Raw genomic sequence first — 27,802 nt, 5'->3', positions numbered from 1 at the left:
GTAAAAGCTGCCTCTGTGCTCTAAATAAATAAGGACCATCCTCTCTCTTAGCTATACCAGCCAGTGTCCAGTCCCTGTGGACTCTTCAGAGGGGAGCAAATGAGTCAGGATATCCTGTCACCCAGAAGTCTGTTTGAAGGATTCAGCCAAGACCTGGAAGACTTGCCTCAGGTACTGCCACTGAACATTTTAACATGATGTTAAACTGCACCAGGATTTTGTATTAGTATAACTAGCAAAGATTTATGTTCAGCTATTTGTTCCTTTATGTCCTCCCTACAGACAGGGGGTGCTGACACTAAGCGTGCATGTGCTCTGGAAAGGGCTCTCTATGAGGCGGTGTCCTCAGCTTCCTCCTGGCTGGACAATGCTGAGAATGAGCTCGTATCTGGCCCAATATTATTATCTGATGACTCAGAGACTCACCTGGGCCACCTAGAGGTCAGACATAGTCATTTTCATGAGAGTCTTAAAGTATTTTTGCTATAAGAAACACTAACACTTTTTGGCACTATATCTTTTCTGCTCTTGTCTCTTCAGGGTTTGGGTAAGGAGGTAAAGAATGTCAGCGAGGAGGTTTGTAAATGTCGGGATGTGCTCGGAGGGACAGAGCGGCTATGGGATGAAGGTGGAGAAAGTGTTTTGGTTGAGGAAGTGTTAGACAGTTTGGAGGAGAGACTAAAGCTGCTGGACAGAGAGCTGGAGAAGCGATGTGACTGCATGAAAGACAAGCTGCAGGAACTCACTGTTTTCCAGGTATATGTCACTTGTATCTAGTTATTTTTAATCAATATATTGTTTTTTTCTCACTTGCTTTTTCTCTCACAAATATATTTTCCTCTTTGTCTATTTCACAGACTGAGCTGAGACTGTTGCTTACTGCACTCAGTGACTCAAAGTACCAGCTTTTGCAGAAAATGAATGCAGCTATGGATCGGCCTGCTTCTAAACAAATGGAGGTCAGACACACATTCAAAATGACATAAATGTTTGCATGACCCCAAGCAATACTTTGTTAATCGATTATGAGTCAGATCAATGAAAATGTCAATGTAAACAGATTCTGGCAGAAGCTGAGGACAGTCTGAGGGAATTTGAACAGAAAGTTTCTGAGATGAGAAACAAAGGAGAGACACTGCAGCCCAGCCAGCTCTGCACTCAAGAGCTGCTGAAACTACAGGTACACACATCTGTCTCTCTCTTGCTGTTTGCTTTAGAAACAGCAATTACAGTTGCTGATTTCCATTTTACTTTCCACTTGACATTGTGTTCTGCCGTGCAGGATGCTTATGAAGTTCTGGTGGAGATGGTGGGATCCAAACGGAGTGGGCTGAACCAGAGTTTGGTACTAAAGGCTCAGTATGAAAGAGCTCTGCAAGACCTGGTAGACTTGGTAGACACCGCCCAGGACAAAATGGCTGCTGATCAGAAAATGAAAGTGGGATCAGTGATTGAGGTTCAGATTCTCCTAGACAAACACAAGGTACAACAGCCGTGTTTTGTGATTAATTGGTTTTAATATTATTATTATATTATTTTACATTGTAATAAAATCTCACACTTTTACTGTTTTTACTGTATTATTGATTAAATAAATGCAGTCTTGGTGAGCATAAGACACTTTTGTTCAAAAACTTTTTCTTTTATTTTACAAACCCCAAACAATAGTGTACACATACTGTATAAATGTTACAGTCTTTCCTATCCAGGAAAACCAACCAAAAATATTGATGACTCTCATCTCATGCAATCAAATTCTCTCAAGAATGTGAATGTCAATGCCACCTACTTTCTAAAATAATTTATTATATAGTGATGTTTGGTCCCCTTTTGGAGAGCATGCACTCATATTTTCTGTCTGTCTTTTCTTCCTGCAGGAGTTTTTTCAGGGGCTAGAGACACATGTTGTCCTGACACAGGCCTTCTTCAGGCAGGTCAGTGGGTTGGTGGTGCAGCGGGAGGTCCAGAGCCTGGAGGAAACTGTGGCTCAGGCCCAGGCTGTACTTAAACAGGCTCACAAACGAGGAGTGGAACTGGAAGGCATCCTGGAGGTTTGTGTTTCTATATAAGATAGATGCAGATTATAATAAGTGCATATGGAGTAAATAACTGTCATGTGTTTTGTGGCATCAGTGGTGGAGCAGGTTGGTGGGTGATTATCAGGCCGTGTACAGGCAGCTGGAGGCAGTGGAAAGCAGCATTCCCAGTGTAGGCCTGGTGGAAGAGACCGAGGACAGACTGAGGGATAGAATTGCTCTATACCAGGTACAACTCCTTCGCACACATAGATCACTGAATCAGACACGGTTACACCCTAAAATCAATACAACACCAACCATTATTTTACATTACAGACATTACGTTACAGTATCGCATTTGTGAAGTATTAGAAATCAAATTGAGAATGTCTTTTGAATTAATCAATTCAGGAATTTAAATTTAATCTAAATTAGAAATCTTGATGTGAATTTGAATTTAAGAAAGTAAAATTATACTTTACACCTTCATATATTATTACAGATTATAGATTTTTAATATTTGATTAAAAAATTAAGTAAAACAGTAATATTGTGAAATATGATTACAATTTATAATAACTGTTTTCTATTTGAATATATTTTAAAATGTAATTTATTCCTTAATTAGCTTAATTTTTAGTAGTCATTACTTTGATCGCCAGTGTCACATGATCCTTCAGAAATCACTCTAATATGCTGATTTGCTGCTCAAGAAACATTTCTCATTTTTATCAATGTTGAAAACAGTTGTGCTGCTTAATATTTTTGTGGAGACTGTGATACTTTTTTAAGGATTCTTTAATAAATAGAAAGTTTAAAGAAACATCATTTATTTGAAATAGAAATCTTTACTGTTACTTTTGATCATTTTTTTATTAAAAAAAGATCCCAATTGTAGAATGGTAGTGTACATTAGGAATGTTAGAAGATTTACAAGGGTAAATCTAAAACTAAAAGGAAGGGTGTGTTGATTATCCCACTCTCTGTAGCGTCTGAAGGCCGGTATGTCTGAGTGGCAGCCGCAGTTGTATAAGTTGTTGGAGGATGAGAAGAGGCTGCCTTTACATGTGTCTTGCTCAGAGCTGGAAACTCAGCTCAATCAGCTGGGGGACCACTGGCTCAGCACCACCACAAAGATCAATAAAGAGCTGCACCGCTTGGACTCCACCCTCAAACACTGGATCAGGTCAGAACATCCGATCACTTTCTCTTTGCGATTCTCTTCTGCCTTAAAGAATGACTACTGTAGAATCTTTATTGAATCTGGCCTAATTGTTTATTCAGTTTATTGATGTCGCATGGTGTCTTCATATTTCATTGTAGGTATCAGAGCCAGTCAGCTGAGCTTAGCCAATGGCTGAGTTCGGCACTAGACCGCCTGGAGTTCTGGAGCACTCAGTCTGTCACAGTACCTCAAGAGCTAGAGACCGTCAGAGACCATCTTCATGCCTTCCTGGTGAGAATGGCCATTAAATATCATAATAAAAGAGGTTTAGGTCTCACTTGTCTTTCACAGACACACTCTATATCATCTCTATATCTGCAGGAATTCTACAAAGAAGTGGACGCCAAGTCGTCTTTGCGCACATCAGTTCAGAGCCAGGGAAATCAGCTACTCCGGTTTAAGAAAGTGGACACGGCGGCACTCAGGGCAAACTTGGCCCAGGTAGACACGCAATGGGCCGATCTTCTCACCCGAATCCCTGTGGTCCAGGAGAAACTCCACCAGGTATGATAATTGGGGCTGGTTGCACTGGCCCATTTCAGTTAAAGAAGGGTGTGCAGATAATGAACAGGCTCACATGGCTATGCTAAAAGTTGCATCCATGTTGTGACAAACAGCTGCAGATGGAGAAGTTGCCATCCCGTCATGCAATAACAGAGCTTATGACCTGGATATCCCTCATGGAGAATATCATCCAAGAGGACCAGCAGAAGATCATGGGGGCAGTGGAATCTGAGGTTGTGCAAATGTACCTTCAGAAATACAAGGTAAGAAAAAGTTAGAAAAGGCTGCAAGAACTGTTTGTTTTTTTAAAGAATAAAACATGGAATTAGTCATTTTGTACACCATACCAAATTTCTCTCTGTCTTTATTGACCCCTCACAACAGGGTTTCCAGATTGACCTGTCCTGTAAGCAGCTGACTGTGGACTTTGTGAATCAGTCAGTTCTGCAAATCAGCAGTCAGGACGTGGAGGGGAAACGCAATGACAAAACTGACTTTGCTGAGCGTCTTGGGGCCATGAACCGCCGCTGGCAGATACTGCAGGGACTCGTTACAGAGAAGGTTAGACATACATTTTTGCTGTTTTGCAATTTTTGCTGGAACGTGCATCATCAGGTTTTAAACAAATTTGGATATTCAACTTTTCATTCAAATTGTTATGATGATAAATTTTGTACTGAAAAAATAATACAAGTGTTTTTAATAGAAGTGACTTTTGGACCATAATTATATGTCATTTACCTTTAAACATTTGTATCATATACCAAACTGGTGCCTTCTGTGTTTTACAGATTCAGGTTTTAGAGGGTCTGCTTAAAAGCTGGTTAGAGTTTGAGAATGTGGTTCAGACCATGAAGACTTGGATTAGTGTGCAGGAAGAGAAACTGAAAAAGAAGCACAGGATTGAGGATGTTTCCTCAGCCCAGAATGCACTTAAAGATTGTCAGGTAGATACTACACCCTAGCTGTTAGGCTCTACACAATACACAGTACACTATATGGATTCATGGGTAAAGATTGCATAGATAATACTAAAAGAATCCATGTGCTCTGTTGTTTTGAAAGATTGATCTGACTGTCTGTGTCTGTGTATGCTAGGAAATGGAAGTGTTGGTAAAGGAGAAAGAGAAGGATCTGGAGAGGGCTGAAGAGAAAGGATGCTTACTAATCCAGGATAAGAAAGGCGAAGCCAGCTCTGTTATTATGGACACCCTAAAAGGCTTAAACCAGTCTTGGGCCAATCTGGATCACATGGTATGTTTCACGTAATGCATTTCAGTAAAGCATCTAGATTTGGCATTTGTAATCTTCATGACAATATTTGTTAACTGGAACTAACAATTAAAAATACTTCTAAAGAATGTATTAGTGTTGGTTAATGTTCATTTCAACATTTACTAATACATTAATAAAATTAAAAAAATGTATCCGTTTATATTATTTAATGATCATGCGATATGATGAACCCTAACAAAAACCCCAACAATGTTGTTTTTTTAGGAACTAACGTTAACAAAGATGAATAAATAATACTGTAAAGTGTTGTAAGCCATTTACAGTGTTTACCTTGAATTTGTTTCACTGAATTGATTCATAACTACATATTGGTATGTGTTTTTTAAGCTGCATCGTTCACATAGTAATGGACACAATATGTACTATCTCTCAATTTTCATCAGATTTTCACCAAAACATTCAGCCTGATCAGTCTTAAGTGAGGTTTGTGTGTCATTGCAGATCGGGCAGCAGACGGTCAGTCTCCGGTCAGTGCTGGATCAATGGAGTCTATATAAACAAGCATATGAGGAGATTCAAGGCTACCTGATGGAGGGACGTTACACCATCTCTCGTCTGCGCCTTCTCACCGGCTCTCCAGAAGCTGTGCAGGTTCAAGTAGAGAATCTTGAGGTGCAAAACTGTGCAAAACATGAATGAGGTGTCATTAGCATTATTTGGAGCAAGAACCTAAAATAACCATGGGTATTTGTGTGTCTCAGAGTTTACAAGATGAGCTGGAGAAACAGGAGAGCAGTTTACAGAAACTGGGCTCCATTACACAACAGCTGCTGAGAGATTGTCATCCCTCAGTGAGCGATTCACTCAACACAGCACTGGGTGATGTAAATCTCAGGTGAGTTTCAAACGCCTCTAGTATCTAATGAAGACACTGATCAGTACAAAGTGATCCTAAATCATTGATCTTCTGCTGATCTGCTGTCAGGTGGAACACGCTGCTGGAGCAGATCTCAGATCAGCTGAGGAAGAGTAAGAGCCTGCTGCAGCTGTGGCAGCATTACAATGCAATTCATGCTAAAAGCAGCACCGACATCCAGAAACTAGAGGAACAGGTGGAACATCTACTCAAGAGCGCCACCCACAGAGACATCACAGAACAGGAAGTAAAGGTGAGGATTTATGAATGCATGGTTGGTTTGCAAGCCTCTTAAATATTTGTGTTTATGTCAGTGACACAAAAGCATGTAATCAGTTGGTAATTCTGACAACTGTGTGCCGTTGTAAAATCTTTGTAGCAATTGCCACAGTGCTCCTCTTTGTAAAACTGGCATTTCTTTAGGGCCTCATGACGGCTGAGGGATCCGTAGAGTCTGTCCTGCAGCAGCTGGATGAGTTTTCAGAGCAGCTGAGACAACAAGTGGACCCCTCTGCCATGACAGCCTTCCATACAGACCACCTGTCACTCACTCAGCGATTGGCAACAGTTGGACGTGCCCTCCAAAGACAGCAGTCTCTGCTAGAGGTTCGAATGATTCAGATTTGACCTTGAGCACATAGACATTAAACTTTAAACAGAACATTTATACAGTTTTCACACATTTATTTTAATAAAATATGCACTGCTGTTTTTGATTTCTTATGCTAATTTATTATATAAAAAAATACAGTACAAACAATGAATTGTTTTTTTGTTTTACATTATAAAAGTCTTTACTGTCACTTTTGATCAATTGAATGCATTCTTGCTAAATAAAAGTATTAATTTCCTTCAAAAAATAAGTCTTTACTGTTTCCAAACCTTTGAACGGTAGTGTATATTTTAAATTAGATTAGATTTATTTTTAAATTCACACTCACTCATTCATAGTTTTGATACTCTTGTGTGTGACTTGCATTTGTGACTTTCACAAATGCCAGACTGTGTAAAGCCTGTCAAATATAAATGTTTTTTTTTTTCCTTCCTTTCCTCAAGGTGGGTGTGAGGGACTATGAGAGGTTTAGTAAGGAGTTGCATTCGCTGAGTCAGTTGTCAGAAGAAGCTGAGAATGTTCTGAAGGAACCAGACTCAATTGGACCTCCAGATATCTCATCTGTGCTGGAACACATGGAAAAACTTAAGGTAAAAATTGTTGACCATTTTCCTGTAAAATTATTAGGTTGTATAAACACATCTGAACATTCTCATATCTGTGTGTCCATAGACCCAAATGTTAAAGCTGAGTAGTCTTTCTCCTGATCTGGAACGTCTGAATGAGTTGGGTTATCAACTTCCCCTCAACGATAATGAAATCAAGCGTTTGCAGAACCTAAAGAGGAGTTGGTCATCTAACTCTGCTCGCATAATAGAGAGATTCAGGTTTGTGTGGTTACTCTTGATCTACAGTAGATGTTCAATTTTGGTGTTCTCCATAAACGTGTAATATTTAGTTGCGTGCACCTCTGTGTATTTGTTCGAGCAGTAAACTTCAAGCCCTGGTACTGCAAAGACAGACCTTCTTGGAGAAGTGTGATGCTTGGATGAACTTCCTCACCCAAACAGAGGAGAAGCTGGCCGCTGAGATCTCTGGGAACTACCAGAGCCTGCTAGACCAGCAGAGAGAGCACGAGGTACTGATAGACAAGTATTAATTCATGTTAATAAATGAGACCTTATTGTAGTGTTACTGGTTTTGTTATTGAAAGAAGTCTATTATGCTCACCAAGACTGCATTTATTTGATCAAATAAATGCACAGTAAAAAATTCAACATAACTGTTTTCTATTAATTTATTTTTTTAAACATAATTTATTCCTGTGATGGCAAAGCTACATTTTCTGCATCATTACTCCAGTGTTCAGTGTCAGTGCCAGTGTTCTGGATCCTCCAGAAATCATTCTAATATGCTGATTTAGTGTTCAAGAAATTCCAGAAATATTTTTCTTATTAGGACAAATTTTGTCCCTATTAATATTGATGTCAATATTCAGTTTTTCATTTCAAAACTCACATTATAAGATAGCTATATTAGCAAGATGTATCAATTTAAAAATAATCAAAATATACAGCATAAAATGCATTGAGGCATAGTTTAATGATCTATTTTATAGAACTGCTCTACTAAACTTTTTTCTTTTGTGTGTGTGTGTGTGTGTGTGGATAGCTATTCCAAGTAGACATGTTTAGTCGACAACAGATTCTATACTCTATCATCAATGATGGACATCAGCTACTGAATCAGGGACAAGTGGAGGACAGGTAATGTTAGTTCATTTGTTTATTCTTATTCTTTCATTCAAAAATACTTGAAGTGACAGTCTTTTAATTTTGACTTACACAAAAGGGATGACTTTGGCTTGAAACTGGCACTGCTTAGTAACCAGTGGCAAGGAGTAGTGAGGCGGGCCCAGCAAAGACGGGGTATTATTGACAGTTTGGTTCGGCAGTGGCAGCGGTACACAGATCTGATAGAGAAACTGCGCCATTGGTTGCAAGAGGTGTCACTGGAACCAGAAGACCAACAACAGGGAGCAACAGTAGCACTACAGCAGATCCGTGGAATGTTAGACCACATACAGGTAAAGATACAGCCTTAGTTGTGTAAACATAGAAATAATAGCCTCAAGCAATATGGATGTTCACTTTTCTCCCTCTAGCTGAAGGAGCGTGTGCTCCAGAGGCAACAGGGCAGCTACATCCTCACGGTGGAGGCTGGAAAGCAACTCCTCCTGTGGGCTGATGCCAGAGCGGAGGCCTCGCTTCACACTGAGCTCACTGGTGTGCAGGAGCACTGGAGGACCATTAACATCCGCCTCGATGAAAGGAAGAAAGAACTGCTTTCTTTGTTAAGGGTGAGTTATAAACTAAACATGTTTGGGTGCACTAACTGTTTGTATTGTTGCGTATTCACTTGATTTAGTTGTTCAATCATTGGCAAAGTATAAAGTTGAATAGTTGAGTGGAGTGTTTGGTTATTTGCATTTCTTTAGACAGCTTGCTGGATGTGTTTACTGTTTTCTGTTGGTTGGTATTATTAGCACATGTATGATTAGTGGTCAAAGTCTGAAACCACTGGTAAAAATGCTTCTCTTTTGCCTTTTTTCTAGTAAAAAAAAAAAGTGTTTCTAATTTAATTATCAGCACAACAATTTGAGTGTAAAAATGTAATTTAAAAATGAAATTTTTTTTTAGAAGTGCTTTATAATATTCTTATGATTAGTCGCCTAGAAATAGTACAGACTTTTGTAAAATGTTATTTTAAATATGTTTACTCTAAAATGATTTATTTTAAATGTATTAATTTTACATTTTAAAAATGTATTTTTAGGCTTTTATTTTCTGCTTTTTCAATGTGATTTCAGACTTTTGGACCCCACTGTATGAATGTGACATGCTGTTGCATTGTGGGAGAATTACTTGTTACAGTGTTACGTGATTTGTAACAGTTTTAGGATTTTATAGTACATCATATGTCACAGATTGTTAAGGGCTGCGCCTATAGTTAAAACTTTCAAGTTCAGATTGTTTTGGTGTTCTGTGAAATTAAGCTATTTTGAGCTACAAATATCATAAATATGAAAATATAGCTGCAGTGCTAAATAACGCAAAACAAAAATCAAATATACGAAGCGAAGATTCTGCAAACCTATAAATGTATCTCTTGTTCATAGTGCTTTTCCTAAAAGAAAAGAGAGACAGTGAAGGACTGTGCATCTGACCTTACAGAGCAAATAGAGGCAAGCTACTGTAGCATAGTGAGAGAGTGTTATGTGTTTAGTGTGTGCGTGTGAGGGGGATGAAAGAGAGAGAACGAGAGAGCTGAAGGCGAGAGAAATATCTTCAGTACTGTGGGAGGCAGTCCGAGCGGTGCTGCGCTGCCAACACAGGGCAGCAGGGACAGGGAGACATCCGCTCCATTTTGACGCAGCACACTTGGGGACAGACAACAAATTTGGATTGCAAAGGAAAATGGCTCCTCTTCCCTTCGGGCTCTGCCTCTTTCTCTTCCTCTCTCTTCCACATCCCTCTGTTTTCTCGGATGACATGATGGAAGAAGGTACCTCACTGCTTAATCTCTGCATGATAATCTTTCTCTCTGTGTCTCGGGACCATGGCCCTTTGCTCTGGCCACGTTTACATAAAGACCTGGCTGGATTTGGTTACATATGACTTTCTCTATTACAGTCCTCCTGATTACCAATGATGATCACTGTATGTCTATATCCGACTTTTGTAATAAGCATGTTCATCAGCGCAACGCACAAAAAAACTGCAAAGCTTGGTGTTTCTTAAATGCATAATGGCAAACCGTGCTAGACTGTGCACTGCAGCAACTGCAGAGTGGCATAAAAGGACGTGCAATCCTTGAAAATGATCATGCTCACTCTCTCTCATGATTTCACAATATTTTTTCTTTCTGGCTATGTGTGCAGGACTGGGATCAGTGTGAGAAAGGAATTGCTGCATCGCACGAGAAGTTGAGGGACTTCAAGCAGAAGCTCTCTGTGCCTTTACCCGACCACCACGAGGAGCTGCACACAGAACAGATTCGCTGCAAGGTACACAAATGAAATCGGACTCATCTTGTGTCCTATGAGCTTCTAGAAACGTGTTGCTTCAGCAACATCTGAGTATCTTTCTTATCATTTGTGCTAAAGCATTTCCTAACCAGATTTGATGTGATAACACAACAGCATCTCTGGTCTAGATAATTATGCTACATATTTGTTTGTGCAGTCTGCTGCTGTCAACCACTGCATTAATAATGCCCTTGCTTACTTCATGTAGAATGTGTGCAATGCCATGACGCTTTGATAAATTTTTTATCTGCAAAGAAGGGTTGATTTGAGAGATGTGTGTAGTGTAGAAGAAACTTTGTGAAAGGGACATCAACCTCTGATCTCTATGAGCTAGACTATCAGCAAGAGTTTCTTTGACTTTGCCTGAGGGAAAGATGTTGAGGTGCATGCTAATCATGCTACAACCCGTCATGTTAGCAGAGACGCTGAGGTTTAGGAGGACGTGCTTATGCAGCAACAAAACAAAAGTGTTACCAGCTTTTTCTATTCTAATTATTTCTTGACACAGATTATGCGTTTATTTGCTTTAATGTCTTGTTGACTGTTGTTATTTGTGAGTCCCATACCATATCTGTATTAGGATTATACAGTGTAACATGCTGTGAATGCTTGCTGAGATATTAAAGGGTTAGTTCACCCAAAAATGAAAATTCTGTCAGTAATTACTCACCCTCATGTTGTTCCAACCGCGTAAGACCTTCGTTCATCTTCGGAACATAAATTAAGATATTTTTGATGAAATCTGAGTGCTGGATCACTTCTCCATAGGCTGCTAGGTGACCGAAACTTGCTGGCCCAGAAAAGTTATTAAAGAGATCGTTAATATAGTCCAAGTGACTACAGTGGCTCAATCTTAAGTATATCAAGCGACGAGAATACTTTTTGTGTGCAAAAACAAACAAAAATAACGTCTTTATTCCACTATTCATTTCCTTCTCTCTGGGCCTCATAGTGTTTTTGCGCTGCGCGTCTGTGTTACACGTCATCACGCATCACACACATGACCAGCGTCGGCCAATTGTGAGCCTACGTGGTGACGTGTAACACAGACGCGCAGCGCAAAAACACTACGTGAACCAACTAGAGGCCCAGAGAGAAGGAAATGAATAGTGGAATAAAGTCGTTATTTTTGTTTGTTTTTGCGCACAAAAAGTATTTTCGTCGCTTTATAAACTTAAGATTGAGCCACTGTAGTCACTTGGACTATATTAACGATCTCTTTAATAACTTTTCTGGGCCAGCAAGTTTCGGTCACCTAGCAGCCTATGGAGAAGTGATCCAGCTCTCAGATTTCATCAAAAATATCTTAATTTATGTTCCGAAGATGAACGAAGGTCTTACGCGGTTGGAACAACATGAGGGTGAGTAATTACTGACAGAATTTTCATTTTTGGGTGAACTAACCCTTTAATATCAGCAAATATCAACAAAAATGCAATTAATGTCATCTGGTTTGTGTGTGTGAGGGGAAGAATATTTGCAGACAATATTCCTGTTTTAGATAAATGAAACCAGCAGATACAGTTTTATCTGTAAAGACATTCAAACATTTTATTTTACTTTACATCTTACATTTTGTTTGTTTAAATACTTTTTTTAAGTCCTAAAACTTTATTTTCAGCAGCATTTTGTATGTTTATTTATTTAAATCCTAAATTTTGTATGTAACACTTTAGTTCAGGGTCCAATTCTCACTATTAACTAGTTGCTTATTAGCATGCATATTAGGATACTAGAATATTGGCTGTTTATTAGTACTTCTAAAGCACATATAATGCCTTATTCTGCATGACCATATTCTACATTTCTAATCCTACCCAATACCTGAACTTAACAATGACCTTACTAACTATTAATAACCAGTAATTAGGTGTTAAAAGTCCTAGTTGATAGTTAGTTAATGGTGAGAATTGGACCCTAAACTAAAGTGTGACCAGACTTTATTTTCACCAGTTCTTTTTATTGTATCTTTTTTTTTTTTTTTTTTTTTATGAAGTGTTCATGACTGTGTACTGTATGTGTGTGTGATAGGAATTAGAGGGCAGTATTGAAGGCTGGGTTGATGATGTAGCCGGGCTGTGTATTTTGAGGGAGTCTCTCTCCAGCGGCCTCAGTGCTGATGACCTCACAGTCCTACACGAGAGACTGATATTACTCCAGAGACAGTGGGAGGAGACCTGTCACCAGGTACACACGTCAGCCAAACAGTCTGTCCCTTCACATTTGTTTTACACCATAACACGGTCTATGCACAGCTGCCTACCATGAACACAGGCACACAAGACTACAGCACAGAAAACAAACTCAGACACTGAACATTACAGTATATGAACAACTGCAAGTTTTCATAAAGTTTTAATAACTTTAGGTAATGGCTATGTAAAGGGATGAACTGATTTGCAAATTAAAATATTGGGTAAATTCAATAGGTTGATTTTCTCATAAGATAGTATAGCTCTTATTAAAAAAAAAAAAAAATCCAATAATTTTCTTAACCATTGGCAAATTGTTGTTCTAAGCATAAATCAAACCAAATTTAGTAAGGTTTATTCTTATAACAAGAAAAAAAATAAAAAAAAAATTTTTCAAGATATATAATAAGTCTTAATATGTTATGCAGTTATGCAGTTACCTTAAGTAAATATATCTTGCTCTAAGGATGTTTAGATATTTTTACATGAAAACAAGACAAAACTACACTTTCATATGCTTATGTTTAGTGTTTACCCAATAATCATTTAAAATTCCCACAAGTGCTTGTTTTTGTGTTTGAAGAAAGCTTGTTTGCTTTCCAGAGAGCCCTTAAATGGAAATAATGATTAGAAAAAATTGAGATGGCAGGAATTTCTTTTGCGTTTGCCTGTAAAATGATGTTGTTGAAGTTCTTGATGGCTCTTTGTTTGCTTAGAGCAGAGTAGTATAAAGGATTGCAATGATTTCGTGCCACTTCAACCCGATGCCTCTTAGTAAGGAAGGACCATGGGAAGGAAGTTTGGTGCATGACACTTTAGAGATTGAAATATGACCTGTCCATCTGACATCTTCCTGTCCTTATTCTGCTCACCAACCTTTTTGCACCTCCTCTCATCGCCCTTTATGTCCTTCTTTAATCGTACTCTGCTCACTGAACACTTGATCTTAATGGATCGTTGTCTGTCATCCCCGCAGCTGTCCCTGCGCAGGCAGCAGGTGAGCGAGAGGCTGAACGAGTGGGCTGTGTTTAATGAGAAGAACAAAGAGCTGTGTGAGTGGCTCACCCTCATGGAGAGCAAGGTCTCACAGAATGGAGACATCAGCATTGAGGAGATGATTGAAAAGCTCAGGAAGGTGATATTAACATACATTCACAACACATTTATTTCTTATGAAATCACTAAGAAATTGGCAAATAATTAACATCCTGCGGATAAAAAAAACTATATGTTTGATTGCTGAGTATAAATTCTAGTTTATTTAAACTAAAGGATGTCAAACTTATTTCACTGAATAAGTGAAAAACATTAATAATATGTATAATATGAAAAACATGTATAATCATGAATTTTTAACTGAACAAAATGTGCAATCTCTTTGTTATCAGGACTATCAGGAAGAGATCTCAGTGACCACGGAGAGCAAGCATCAGCTGGAACAGATGGGGGAGAGACTGGCTCAGGCCAGCCATGAAAGCAAAGCTGCAGAAATCCAGTACAAACTCAGCAAAGTCAATGAGCGCTGGCAGCATCTGCTTGACCTTATAGCAGCTAGGTGAGTCTCTAAAATGAAATGAAAAGTTTTTTATAATTGTTGTACATTTACATTTACAATTGTTTTGCCATTTGTGTCTTTTAAGCTTGCGAGAGTTGATCTTTGCCAGAACAAGCACAGAATGTTTTAATTCAGAAATACAAAAATAAAATATATTTCCAGATGGGTCAGTCAGTTCATTTGGCCCATGGGTGGAAAGGAAGTATTTTGCACCAGCATTTTAAACATGACACCATGGTGTCTCTGGATATGACTGGGACGGTCGAGTTGCCTGCAGTCAATTCTGAAAGCTTCTCACATGTGTGGTGTTGATTTCACTGTGACCCATAAGTGAGAGGGTGTCATCTCTCTCTCTCTCTCTCTCTCTCTCTCTCTCTCTCTCTCTCTCTCTCTCTCTCTCTCTCTCTCTCTCTCTCTCTCTCTCTCTCTCTCTCTCTCTCTTTCTCACTCTCACTCATGTGCATTAGCTCTGCGCGACGGCTGCTGTCTTGAGTTTTCCCTAAGAGTTTATAGAGAATGGTAGTAGAATGACATGCTTTTATTTGGATTGAGTTAAAGAGCTAAGTGCAGAGTTTTTTGCTCATGCAAAAGGATCCACATTGTTCAGAAGCAAACATATTTAAAATATTTCTTACACACACACACTGACACACTTTTACTTGGCTATCTGAACAGGGACATTCCACAGACTTCTATTGTGTTTTTTATATATACAGCTAGTTACACAGCTAGTAACTTAACCTTAACCAACACTCTAACCCTAACAGAAATTTTTTATGCATTTTTATTATTTATACAAAGGAGGATGTCACCAAAAGTTTTTTTTGTCAGATTTAGCTCACTTCTGAGTACAAATATATCCCCAACATATGGTTAAGTATGTACACATTTCCAATGTTTTGGATTTCCAATTTACTTTCTTTTTTTTTTTCAATTAATTTCTTTTTCTCAACATCAACAATAATAGACCATTTAAAAAAAACTGCAAAACAAGTGCTTTTATAAGTTAATTAAATTACATTTAATTTTGAAGCTAAAAATGGTTGTGATCTTTGTTTTTCTCCTAAAATTCTTTATTTAATGAATCAAACTTTTTTAGTTTTTGTTTATTTATATATATATATATATTTATATAATGAGACACACACATTCCAGTCCTCTGATCAGCACATGCTAATGACTGGCGTCTTATTTTAGCCACAGCGGTATTTGTCACTACCAGCTGCTCATGCCTGCACTTGAGTTCTCTCACACACACACACACATACACACACACACACACACACACACACACACACACACACACATGGTCAGATACCCCACACACTAACCAGGGCAGTAGAGAAAGCCTGGACACTGTTATTCAGACGAAAGAGAAGGTGACTTTTGACAGGGAAGTTTTTCTTTCTTCTGGGACACTTGATTGGAAAGATTATGCCCAATGGTGCTGGAAATTGGCACTGATGACATGGCAGAATGCCCTGGACAGGACTCTGATCTGCCAGAGTGTGACTGCGACATTAACAGGCAGGAAAATATATATTCACTTATCATTTACATATTACATATTCTGCTGATGTTTGAGATATGTTAATACAGTACTGGAAGTTGCAGTATTTGATATTTTGTGTCATACTTAGACATGTCTAATGGCGAAGTGTCTAAAATTAGGTTTATTAGTTTATGTGGGTGAAATATGTATTTGAGATGTTTAAATTAATCTCCACATATGTGATTGCTAAAATGTACATTATTGATCAGACACTTTGTTGAAGTTTGTTGAAGAAAACGCTTTACCATGCTGCATTGGTTTACCTTCCTTTGTTGTGGTGGTGGATTTCATTTCAGTGTGTCAGATTCATTTCAGATTTAAATATTTGTGCTTCAGGAATGTAGCTTAAATCACTGTCACACTGAACCGTTCAAATGCCAGGGTTACATCAGGGCTTTATCTCACCAGGTCAAACTCTGTCTATGTTTTTGCTAACTGCTACAGCGTACACCAAAGTTTCGATCAAAGCTAGCTGAAGTTGAAACATGTCCACTCTGCATCAGTGCTCTTTGCTTCATATCTAACCTGAGATAAGACATTTTTCTGAGATCTAAATCTGGAATGTTAGCACAGCTGAAACATGCTATGCTGGTATGCGTGAGTGTGACAGTAGCACTGCAGTGAGCATGTGATTCAGGAACTATAGCAAACTGACACCATTGGATTGCATTCTGTCTCTGCTTATGTTGTTATATTTGCAATACAGCTTGACCTCACATCAGTTAACAAGTGACAAAGTAACATTTGTGACATTTGTAATGCAAATGTTGTATTTAAGAATATGTAAACTATATGTTTATATTTACATTGAAAACGTTTAAAACATGCTAGAGAAATGCTGTTGTAAGCAGAATCATTGTATAAGCATTATTTTCAGCTTATTATACGGTGAGAAAAGTAGAAATTAACAATATAGTTTTCATGGTCATTACGATATAAACTTTTAGATTCAGATTAAATTTGACAAAAATAAATAGAATAATTATCAAACTGCTATAATACTAAATATGCATTATTAAAATGATTAAATAATCATAATATTTTATTTTTATTTAAATTTATATTGGCATTAAATTGAAAAACTGTATTTTTGTCTGTTAAACTTAAAATGCTGTTTTATGGAAAGACAATACTATAAAAGTATTTCGAATCAAAATATGACTATTCAGAAAATCATTCATGAAAATTAATTATTGAGTGTACACCCCATATTTACTGATTAATTTTCAGGAGAGAGAGACGATCTCAACTCAAGTTACCTTGACTAAACATTAAATATGTTTTATTTAATTTGTGATTATGCTGAATCAGAATCTGATGTTAATACAATCTGTCTCTGGGGGTCTTTAGGGTAAAGAAGTTGAAGGAGACGCTGGTGGCCGTGCAGCAGCTGGATAAGAACATGAGCAGTCTGCGCTCCTGGCTGGCTCAAGTCGAGACTGAACTTTCACGTCCCATCGTCTATGAGACCTGTGACTCACACGAGATCCAAAGAAAACTCAACCAGCAACAGGTAACACACACACAGAAATTACATTCATTCACAGACAAAGATACACAAACATTTCGTACTGTATTTTAAAGACCTGTTAAATCGCTGCAAGTGAAATGAGTTTAAAAATGTGACCCAGTTACTGTTTTAGCATTATCATGTATCCTTACTTTACCCAGCAACAGCCAGCACACATCATCCTCTTCCTGTATTAGAGACAAATTATCATATGATTGTAAAAAGGCAAGGTTTCTTCATTTTTTTGGACCTGATGATGCAACAACATAATTTATGGAGAAATGCATGACTGCAAGCTCCTCTGCCTAATAAACTAAAATGAAACAGAAACTGCCTAAATGATCGTGATGTCAGATGTCTTGAGAAGCTCAGTACAAATCTTCTATCTCTGCAGGATCTGCAGCGTGACATCGAGAAGCACAGCACCGGTGTGGCGTCAGTGCTGAACCTGTGTGAGGTGCTGCTGCATGACTGTGACGCCTGTGCCACAGAGACTGATTGTGAATCCATCCAGCAGGCCACACGCGGCCTGGACCGCCGCTGGAGAAACATCTGTGCTGTTGCCATGGAGAGGAGGCTCAAGTGAGTGTGTTTGTACTGTATAGTATGTTTTTGCTGTGTTTCTGAGCAAATAAATGCAGCCTTGCAGCATTGGAGACCCAAACGTTTGACCAATAGAGATGAAAGTGAAGCACAGTACAATCCAAAATAATTCTGTTAAGGTAAGAATGTTGAAAGTGAGCTGTTTAGGATAGTTCAACCAGGCCACCAGAGAAACAGCTGTGAGAGCATGTCGTGCCTACTGGCTCATTGTATGCAGGTTAATTCAGAGTTGACTTTAGTACATGATGAAATGTTTAACAGCTGTCTTTTTTAAATGGATGATATTGTACAGTTATATTTCCAGGTACATTTTTAGTGTGGACTGTGTAGACGTTTGAAACCCACTGTATGTGTTTCTGCAGGATTGAGGAGACATGGAGGTTGTGGCAGAAGTTTCTGGATGATTACTCCCGTTTTGAAGAATGGCTGAAAGTGTCAGAGAGGACAGCAGCTCTGCCCAACTCCTCTGGAGTTCTGTACACCGTCGCTAAAGAGGAGCTCAAGAAGTTTGAGGTATTCTGAGATCCACAGAGAGAGAGGGCTTGAGGTACTGAGTGAGAGCAGGGGTTCCCAATTCCAGTCCTCACACCTCTCCACTCTGCACAGTTTGTATATCGCTCTTATCTAACACACCTGATTCAGATCATCGGCTCCATGATCGGGTGCGTCCTGATTGACAGGGTCCCTACGAAGTGTTCACTGTTCCCTATTCCCTGGGCATGTGATATCTGTTGAAGTTCACTTTACTTGACGAAATGCGTTTATTCGCAAAACATCCTGCAATGTTAAACACAGACGAATCTCAAGTCGAACATATTAGAGGAGTTTAAGGTTTGATGCCAATAATATACTTCATTGGTTTATAATAATACAGTATAAAAATGTATGATAAATTTCACTTAATGTAATGTCCAATACAAAAGCCCTAAACTTATTGATAAATGAATGTTGCGATGTTTAATATGAAAATAAAAGTAATTTGGTAATATGTCTTTTTATCTTATTTAACCCCTAATCATGATAGTTGACTTGTAATTGTCGCGTCTCACGCACTTTACACCTGTGAACAGCCGTATACAAACACACCTGCTTCGGATTGGAATCTCTCTTAAGATGACTAAATACCCTTTTAAGTCCACTTCGTAGTGCACATACGGTCAAATAGAACCCACTCCTCAACTGAGCGTGTCAGATAAGAGAGACATACACAATGTGTAGAGCAGGAAGGGGCGAGGACTGGAATTGGGAAACCCTGGTCTAGAGGACAACTGAGAAAGGTACAGAGCCCCTAAAGGGACATGAAGGAAAAAAATATGTGATGGGAGGAAAAATTATTTGTCAATGCTTTTGCTTTTGCTCGCAAATATTTTGCAATAGATGTTTTGCGAGCGAATGTAAAGTTTCTCGGTGGACCGTAAAACATTTGCGAGAGAACGCAAAAGGATTTTCCCTCCCGTCTCATACTTTTTACCACCACCATGTCCTTTTAGGGGCTCCATAGAAAGGGGTCTGAATAGAGACAAATATTGACAAGAATCCTGTTGGGAAAGAAAAAAAGATATCAAGTATCTGTCACCAGCCTGTACTATGATGACTCCGTTATTTGCTTGTTCACTTTCTAGAGACTGGGTCAGTGGGGTCACCCTTGCACGTGTCTCACTGCTATCATCCAATGGCTACTATCCAGTCCACTTTAACCTTTTAGTCTTTTACAATTTGAAAGTTGTCATTGTTGACTGAAACAAATTAATAAACCATGCTAACCATGCTAAAATAATTATGTATTTTAAAAATGCTTCACATAACTCAAACTAAAACAAGGTGTAGCAAGTTTTACCAGTTTGTTTGTGAATCTCAGACTTAGTTTGCACCGTATGTAATGGTGTTATTTGCAATGGTGAGATACTTTCAGCTTGTCTTACATACATTGCTATTATATCACAGGCGTTTCAGAGACAGGTGCAGGAGTGTCTGACCCAGCTAGAGCTGATCAACAAACAGTATCGAAGGCTGGCACGTGAAAACCGCACAGACTCGTCCTGCCAGCTACGACAAATGGTGCATGATGGGAACCGACGCTGGGATATACTACAGAAGAGAGTAGCAGCCATCTTGCGCAGGCTTAAGGTGATGTATTATCAATTTTACGTTATATACATCACTGTTTAAAAGTTTGGGGTCAGTACATTTTTTTTTTTTTTTAAAGAAATTGATCATTTTATTCAGGAAGAATGATAGAATGATTTCTGAAGGATCATGTGACACTGTAGACTGGAGTAATGATGTTGAAAATTCAGCTTTGCATTACATGAATAAATTACATTTTAAAATATATTGAAATAGAAAACAGTTATTTAAAATTTTAATAATATCACTGTTTTTACAGTTTTTTATCAAATTAATGTAGCCTTGGTGAGCATGAGACTTCTTTCAAAAACATTAAACAAATCTTGCCTTGTTGATACTTTTAATTATATTCAGAACCTCTGTAACAATCACTATTGATTCAGAACCTGAACTACACAGAGGAGCTGTGTGATTCATTGTCCCTCTTCTGTCCTGCAGCATTTCATTGGTCAGCGAGAGGAGTTTGAGACAGCCCGAGATGGTATTCTGGTATGGCTGACTGAGATGGACTTGCAGCTCACCAACATCGAGCATTTCTCAGAGTGTGACGTTCAGGCCAAGATAAGGCAACTGAAGGTGAGGGCTGTGTGTGTGTGCGTGTGAATGATTAGCATTTAAAATATGAATTACATATAAAATATGAATTCCTAATATTACAGCCCAAAAAATAATTTCTCCATGTTTTTTATACATTGACAATTCACTAACATGCATGATATATATTTTAGACCTGGAAAACTCTGAAAAAATAGTTTTTACTTGTTCTGTAGAACATTTACTGAATTTAAAATGAATTTGTGATCACTTGTGTGCCAAAGGCATTCCAGCAGGAGATCAGTCTGAACATGGGAAAGATGGAGAGTGTGTTTGGGCAGGGGGAGGTGCTGATGGAGAAGAGTGAGCCTCTGGATGCTGCTGTCATAGAGGAAGAGCTGGATGAGCTGCAGAGATACTGTAGGGAGGTGTTTGGTCGGGTGGAACGCTACTACAGGAAACTCACACGCCTGCCGGTGAGACATATTCACATGTATACGACATAGGGGCTGGGTGGTATGACGGCGGATAAAGAGTCTAACGTTACACATTTTGTTATATTGTTTTTAACGCAGAATGTGTAGCACACTTTAGAAAGAAACATGCATTAATGAGAAAATAAAGAGCAGGATGTGCATGATGCTAAGAAGAGTTGAGTACAATAAGCCGTTAATAAAGAACTCAATGCATTTCCTGCACTGACTGACACATACCCGAAGCACATGCACAGAAATCCACCTCTCTTAGACAGCATCTGATCCCAAATTCAGTTCTCTTTCGTGGCTTATTGCAGTTAAAAGGACAAATAGACACACAATTATGTCAAAACGGCTATCGTGGGGAGTATTCATATAAACACAGTCAGCTATGTGTTAAGTGAACATAAACAGTTGGGGTGAAAAGCAGATGAGTGTCAGTGTATTAGACATTCTGTCTAAAAGTGACCTAATAAACCTGCTGCTGTCTATGTCATTAATGTTAATCAAACAACAAACGACAAAGAGAAAATCACCTTCTGCTCTTGACTGAATAACTTTAATAAGGATCAAAGTATATTTAATTAATACAGTGAATTTTGTTTTGCCAGAGTAAAGGTGGTTCTCACTTTCGTGCAACCTCTTGTTCACAGCTAACCGATGATGAGTGTGAAGGCTCAGATCGTGAATTAGAGTCAGGTGACCTCTCAGACCTTCAGTGGGGTGAGGATGATGCCATGTCCCAGACAACTAGCAGACCACCTTCAGTTGCCACTGCTCCTGCTTGCGCAAACGGCTCTGGCCGGGACACCCCTGCCAGCGTAGACTCCATCCCTCTGGAATGGGACCATGACTATGACCTGGACCCCATGGGCCATACCATGTCTACAGAGCGGGGTAGACAAAAAGATGAGGATGAGGAGTTACTGTCTATGGCCACTGTGGCACTTACAAGTGAGTGTGCTTGACTTGAAGGATGTTCATGAGATAATGCTCCAACTGAGTGTCCAACACCCCGAACTGGTCTTCTCTATAAACTGTTGGTATGCCTTGTTGTGTATCTCTTTTTCCACAGATGTAGTGATTCCTGAGAGCCCTGAGGCTTATATAAAATTAACAGAAAACACATTGAGGTCCTCCTCTGGTAGGCAAAATGTTGTGGCATGCTAAATTAATACTAAATTAAACTACACTGCATGCTGAAGAGTCCCTTTAAATATCATACTGCATGAATTGCACTATTACATGATTTCTTTCTTTTTTTTAGAGTGCATGTCAAACATTCTGAGAGATCTGGTCTGTTGCGTTTGCCAACTTTAAAAGCTTTCTCATAGCAAAGGATGCTAACAGCCATTCAATTTGAAGAAAAGGGAGAAAATAAAGTTTTAAAGCACCTCCTTGAAAATAAACCAAAAGAGGGAGTTGAGAATTTGATGTGAGAAACTCTCGAAGTGTAGTCCAGTGAAAATAATTCACGGGATATTGTTCATTAAATCTAGAAATCTGGTGACCAGATTGCAAGACTGCGGCTTACGTTGTATTTAATATATTGAGAGCAGAATAAAAGAAAAAGCAATGAATCTGAATCTGAATAAAATAATATTATTTGCTATTATTTCTCTTTTAATGTATTTAAAAAAATTAATTTATTTCTGTGATGGTAAAGCTGAATTTTCAGCAGCCATTTGTCCAGTCTTCAGTGTCACGTGATCCTTCAGAAATCATTCTATGCGGATTTGGTGCTAAAGAAACATTTCTTATTATTATACATTTTCAGGATTCTTTGATGAATAGAAAGCTCAGAAGAACAGCATTTATTTGAAATTGAAAGCTTTTGTAAGATTATAAATGTCTTTAATTTCACTTTTGATCAATTTAATGCATCCTTGCTGAATAAAAGTACTTATTTCTAAAAAAAAACAAAAAAAACATTATAAGGTGATGTCACTTCTGTAAAGCGGATCTTAGGTCGTGTTTACGGTGGCCGAGAGAGCTCAACTCGCTGCAACTGAAGAGCACACATTCAAATAGAAAAAACACCAACACATTAAGAAAATTAAGAATTATTTGAACAACTCATGTGCTGAAAATACTCACAATGCACATACGACCAGGATGTTAAATTAAACAAAAAACTCACCTTTCAGGCCACACTTGTTGGGGTCCCCTTGAAACATTGTGGTCGGTGCCATTTGCAGCATGTTTCTGTATTTGGTTGCATTGTGAGTATTCGTGGGCAAATGTGTTGTCAAACATGATGTTTAATTAATTTGCTGGTGTTTTTTTTCTATTTGCTGGTGTTTTCTTCAGTTGCAGTGCCATGAACCACATGCATGGATCAGATTTACGTTGTTCATTCCAACATGTAACAGTCAACATTGACATTGATATTTTGTTTCATTTTTCACTGTTATAACTAAAGATGTCTTAAATATAGAACAAGCAAGTTCTCTGTATAATATTCACATTCCATATTCAGAAAATAACATGAATAAAACTTAACATGTTTTAAAGCTTACAAAACTCCTAATACATTCACAATGTGATCACAGAATGATCCTTATTTTTTTAAGATGGTCATGTGACATCCCACGTTAATCAATACATGAACTCCTGCAGGTGAAGCAGTTCGATTATTAGACAATATGCTGGACACCAGCCGTTACAGCCTCCAGCAGACAGATGGCACTGCGGGTTGCCACGACACCTCTTACATGGGCTATGTAAGTACAGATTTGATGTACTGCTCAGCCCGTTTAGACTGTAATGACAGAATGTGGCAAAGTTAATGAACGTTTGATTTGTTTCTTTGCTCTGCACAGATGCGGTTAATGGATGATTGCCGTGGCAGTCTGAAAGCGGTCAAGAGGGTTGAGGGCGAGCTGGAGGAGGAAGAGGACAATTTATCAGGCCTGAGCAACCCTGATAACACTGAGACACAGAGCACAGGTTAGCCCAACACAGAGACGCTGAGGTTGCTGAGTACACATTTATGTTTAAATGTGATGGTATTGTTATAATTGTCTTATTTCAGGTGTCATCGAGCGCTGGGAGCTGATCCAGGCCCAGTCTGCTGAATCAGATCACAGGCAGAGAGAAGACCTGGTGCTATGGCAACAGATGACCTCTGACCTGGACGGCATGGAGGCGTGGCTCGGCCAGGCAGAGGCCAAGTTAGCAGAGCTGAGGGGGAAAGATAGTGCAGATATACGCACTATTGAGCAAAGAATTAGAAAACTCAAGGTTTGTGTTGCCTATTTGGTTTATAAGAACATATTTGTACTTGTGAATATGTGTTTGTGCATATTTGAACAGTTCACACATGGATTTAGTAAGTGCTACTTCCTAACGCTATTGGTGGGCTGCACAATTGGCCATAGCTTTTTTCACAAACAAGATTTACAGCGCTATTCTGTATGTAGTCTTAAAATCCAGAGAAGAATTTGGATGATAAACATTTCAAAATAAAAGCCAACAATATTATTATCACATGACCTTGTTACACGTCTAATCAGATTGTTCATCAAAGGCTACTTTGCCATGGGTTCCCTCTGGAATAGATAATGGGTTTTCAATTTTAGAGTAAAATAAGTTATGTGGTTAACGCTACTTAGAGAGCCTTTCCCATTCTATAACATAAATCGAGAACCACTGTTCTAAAAGCCCATTAGAAATCCCAGGAGGACCCATGGTGAATGCCATACAATTTGGCATCATGACTTACCAGCTCTGTTACTGCTAAAAATAAGATGCCTTCTAATTTGGCAAGGCCTCAGAATGAACGTTCTGCAGTAGAAAGGTGTTTCTGTACACTGCTGTGCTGTTTAAACTTTTGGGATTGGTAAGATTATTTTAATGTTTTTGAAAGAAGTCTCTTATGCTCACCTAGGCTGCATTTATTTGTTCAAAAATACACCAAAAAAAAAAAAAGAATATTGTGTAATATTTATATTTTATAACATATTTCAACATGTTATTTACTCCTGTGATAGCAAAGCTGAATTTTCAGCATCATTACTCCAGTCTTCAGTGTCACATGATTCTTCAGAAATCATTCTGATATGTTGATTTGGTCACAGGGCAGACCCACATTGCATTATCAATAGTTGCCCAAAATCTCCTTGAAAAATAATGATTTATTTCTTCTTTGTTGCTGAAAGTACAAATGTACTATTTTATATTACTGTAAATATAATAGTTAGTCATGCACAAGCTGTAAACATATATTTGTCACTGACAGCTCCATATGTGGGTTGCTCATATGTCTACACTGTTAAATAAAGTCTTGGGCACACACACACACACACTAACATTTCAAATCAGGCAGGATGTCAGCAACAGAAATAAACAAGAGGAAATCCACAGCATCCCGTTGACCCACATACAGAGTCTGTTAAAATCCTGGAGCATCTGATTTCACCAGTTTATTTTTAGTGTCACACAAACTAAAACATGTATACAGTCCAAAGATTGTAAGTGGACCTTCATTTCAGAGCAATTTAACAACAGAGATAAACAATTGAAGTCCTGATTAACCAAAATAAGACTTGCACTTAAATACAAATCACAATGCAATCTGAAAAATCAACACATAACATTCTAACATAAACACTTTATTTTGTTTCAACAGGAGTTACAGAAGGCCATGGATTCCCATAAGTCCAAAGTGCTGTCCATCAATTTAAATAGCGTTGCACTCCTCCAGTCAGACTCGGAGGAGAGCCAGGAACTGAAAGCGAAACTCAAGGAGATGAACTCACGCTGGGATCGACTGGGAAAATCACTTAAGGACTGGAGAAAAGCACTCCAGGATGCTCTGATGCAGTGCCAGGTACACACACACACACACAGCACCTGCTACATTACCCATCAGAAGTTTGAGGTCAGTAAGATTATTTGTTTGAAAGAAAGTAATACTTTTATTCAGCAAGGATGCATGAAATTGATCAAAAGTGACAGTAAGGACATGTTAATGTTACAAAAGATTTCTTTTTCAAATAAATGCTATTCTTTTGAACTTTCTATTCATCAAATCCTGCAAAATAATATATCATGGTTTCCACAAAAATATAAAGCAGCACAACTTTTTTTAACATTGATAATAAGAAATGATGTAATAATAATAAGAAAAAAATTATTTTGATCAAAAACATAATAAAATATTACTGACCTCAAACTTTTGAACGGTAGTGTACATTAAAAACACACACACATGGGCAAATACTGTCACTCACACTTTTTTCTTCTCTACAGGAGTTCCATGAACTGAGTCATGGTCTTCTTCTCTGGCTGGAAAACATCGACCGCCGGAGGAATGAGATTATCCCGATCACATCAGGGCTAGATCGCCATACAATACGAGCTCATTACAGGGCACTAAAGGTACCTCTGAACAGGTCACTGCTTTTTGGTATGGATGGACATGGGATGAACACAAATTTGCCTATTTACCCAATACTGAATGCAGAATAAATAAAGATTAAGAATAGAGCATCCCACGAGATAGCATGTTGAAAATAGTATGGCCATATATTGTAATTTGTATGAAAATGTAGTTCATCCATAGTCAAAACGTTTGCCAAGCTAAACTACATTGATACATGTTTGTCTGCAGCAAATCCAGCGGGAGCTGACGGAGACTGAGCAGAAGGTGGACAGTCTGCAGGAGCTCTCGGGGCAGCTGCTGGTGCAGGCACATGGCAGCGAGTGTCTGGAGGCCCAAGAGAGGGTGCACGTCATCGGGAACCGTCTGCAAATGCTCCTGAAGGCTGTGGACATAGACCTAGAGCTGCTAGAAGAGCTCCAGACTTCTGGGAACAGACAGGTCAGTCTTCATGCACATTCATTACTCGTTCATCTCTTCAATGGCCGGTTTTTCCATCAGTTTGACAGATAAAAAAGGGACATTGTCCATAATATCAGACTCCATTTCAAAGCTAAAACTCAGATCTTCACCCAACTCACAGGATGCGTCCCTCTGGTCTGTTACGGATGACGCAGAGACTTCTGGATCGGTCAGTCCTGTTTCAGATGTCAGCGTTTCTACTAAACGACAATCGGTAATGCATCTCCTCTCCCTTTTTTTGATATTATTTCGGGCATGCCGTGAAGGTCACTGTCCTGCTAAAATGAGGCGGTTGAGCTTATATCGGGGGGAAATTTTCACTACGTTAGTTCCACTTAAATATTTCTCATTGACAAAAATCCCCTGGGATATTTGCTCACTTCCTCATCCCCCTGTAAAAGATGTTTATTTGTGGCTCTAGAAGTACTTCACTTCTCGTGAAATTTATACAAGAAACACTGGCTTTGCCTTTCAGACGTGCTTTGAATCAAATCAAGCCACAGTCAATTTTAGTGGATTTGTTTGAAGGTGTCTGTGTGGAAAGCCAGGTTTCTTGCACCTTGCAAGATTTTTTTTGTCATTGCCACCTATTTTGCTGCCGCCTTTTGTTTTGTTGTTACTGGTTTGTGATTATACTGATGGCCTGGCTATATGTCTCTGCTTGTCACCACAAGCTTTGTCTTTATTTGCTGGGACTGAAACATTCTTTCTTTCTTTTACCCCTCCCTCCCTCCCTCCCTTTTGCTCATTGCACAACAGCTACGAGGCAAATGTAGTGTGTCAGAACCAGGATCCTCAGCCAGGCTTCCACGTCACAGGTACCTGTTTCTCGGCTTTAGAATGCAGGGGGGATGATGGAACTCGTTCCA

At 38.7% G+C, this 27,802-nt stretch overlaps 1 protein-coding gene across 1 annotated transcript in view; it reads left to right on the top strand.

Moving 5' to 3' along the window:
- The window catches only part of syne1a (spectrin repeat containing, nuclear envelope 1a), a 121,563-nt gene that overhangs the window by 91,971 nt on the left and 1,790 nt on the right, over window positions 1-27,802 (top strand). The window contains exons 101-145 of the mRNA XM_084091051.1: window positions 52-171; window positions 283-441; window positions 541-756; window positions 858-959; window positions 1,061-1,180; window positions 1,283-1,483; window positions 1,878-2,051; window positions 2,134-2,265; window positions 3,008-3,204; window positions 3,342-3,474; window positions 3,565-3,747; window positions 3,861-4,010; window positions 4,132-4,308; window positions 4,539-4,694; window positions 4,846-5,001; window positions 5,485-5,655; window positions 5,745-5,878; window positions 5,969-6,152; window positions 6,323-6,505; window positions 6,956-7,102; window positions 7,185-7,339; window positions 7,443-7,590; window positions 8,124-8,218; window positions 8,304-8,538; window positions 8,617-8,811; window positions 10,393-10,518; window positions 12,571-12,726; window positions 13,708-13,866; window positions 14,120-14,286; window positions 17,189-17,351; window positions 17,743-17,930; window positions 18,314-18,464; window positions 19,896-20,078; window positions 20,517-20,654; window positions 20,897-21,088; window positions 21,742-22,042; window positions 22,164-22,232; window positions 23,708-23,811; window positions 23,911-24,037; window positions 24,123-24,331; window positions 25,719-25,919; window positions 26,342-26,470; window positions 26,703-26,912; window positions 27,055-27,147; window positions 27,693-27,751. Coding sequence (XP_083947177.1) covers window positions 52-171; window positions 283-441; window positions 541-756; window positions 858-959; window positions 1,061-1,180; window positions 1,283-1,483; window positions 1,878-2,051; window positions 2,134-2,265; window positions 3,008-3,204; window positions 3,342-3,474; window positions 3,565-3,747; window positions 3,861-4,010; window positions 4,132-4,308; window positions 4,539-4,694; window positions 4,846-5,001; window positions 5,485-5,655; window positions 5,745-5,878; window positions 5,969-6,152; window positions 6,323-6,505; window positions 6,956-7,102; window positions 7,185-7,339; window positions 7,443-7,590; window positions 8,124-8,218; window positions 8,304-8,538; window positions 8,617-8,811; window positions 10,393-10,518; window positions 12,571-12,726; window positions 13,708-13,866; window positions 14,120-14,286; window positions 17,189-17,351; window positions 17,743-17,930; window positions 18,314-18,464; window positions 19,896-20,078; window positions 20,517-20,654; window positions 20,897-21,088; window positions 21,742-22,042; window positions 22,164-22,232; window positions 23,708-23,811; window positions 23,911-24,037; window positions 24,123-24,331; window positions 25,719-25,919; window positions 26,342-26,470; window positions 26,703-26,912; window positions 27,055-27,147; window positions 27,693-27,751 — 7,148 coding nt within the window. The remainder of the gene's footprint in view (window positions 1-51; window positions 172-282; window positions 442-540; window positions 757-857; window positions 960-1,060; window positions 1,181-1,282; window positions 1,484-1,877; window positions 2,052-2,133; window positions 2,266-3,007; window positions 3,205-3,341; window positions 3,475-3,564; window positions 3,748-3,860; window positions 4,011-4,131; window positions 4,309-4,538; window positions 4,695-4,845; window positions 5,002-5,484; window positions 5,656-5,744; window positions 5,879-5,968; window positions 6,153-6,322; window positions 6,506-6,955; window positions 7,103-7,184; window positions 7,340-7,442; window positions 7,591-8,123; window positions 8,219-8,303; window positions 8,539-8,616; window positions 8,812-10,392; window positions 10,519-12,570; window positions 12,727-13,707; window positions 13,867-14,119; window positions 14,287-17,188; window positions 17,352-17,742; window positions 17,931-18,313; window positions 18,465-19,895; window positions 20,079-20,516; window positions 20,655-20,896; window positions 21,089-21,741; window positions 22,043-22,163; window positions 22,233-23,707; window positions 23,812-23,910; window positions 24,038-24,122; window positions 24,332-25,718; window positions 25,920-26,341; window positions 26,471-26,702; window positions 26,913-27,054; window positions 27,148-27,692; window positions 27,752-27,802) is intronic.

The sequence above is a fragment of the Abramis brama genome (assembly GCF_963993115.1).
Source record: "Abramis brama genome assembly, chromosome: 18".
NCBI lineage: Eukaryota > Metazoa > Chordata > Actinopteri > Cypriniformes > Leuciscidae > Abramis > Abramis brama.
This window is presented reverse-complemented; position numbering and strand designations above follow the sequence as displayed.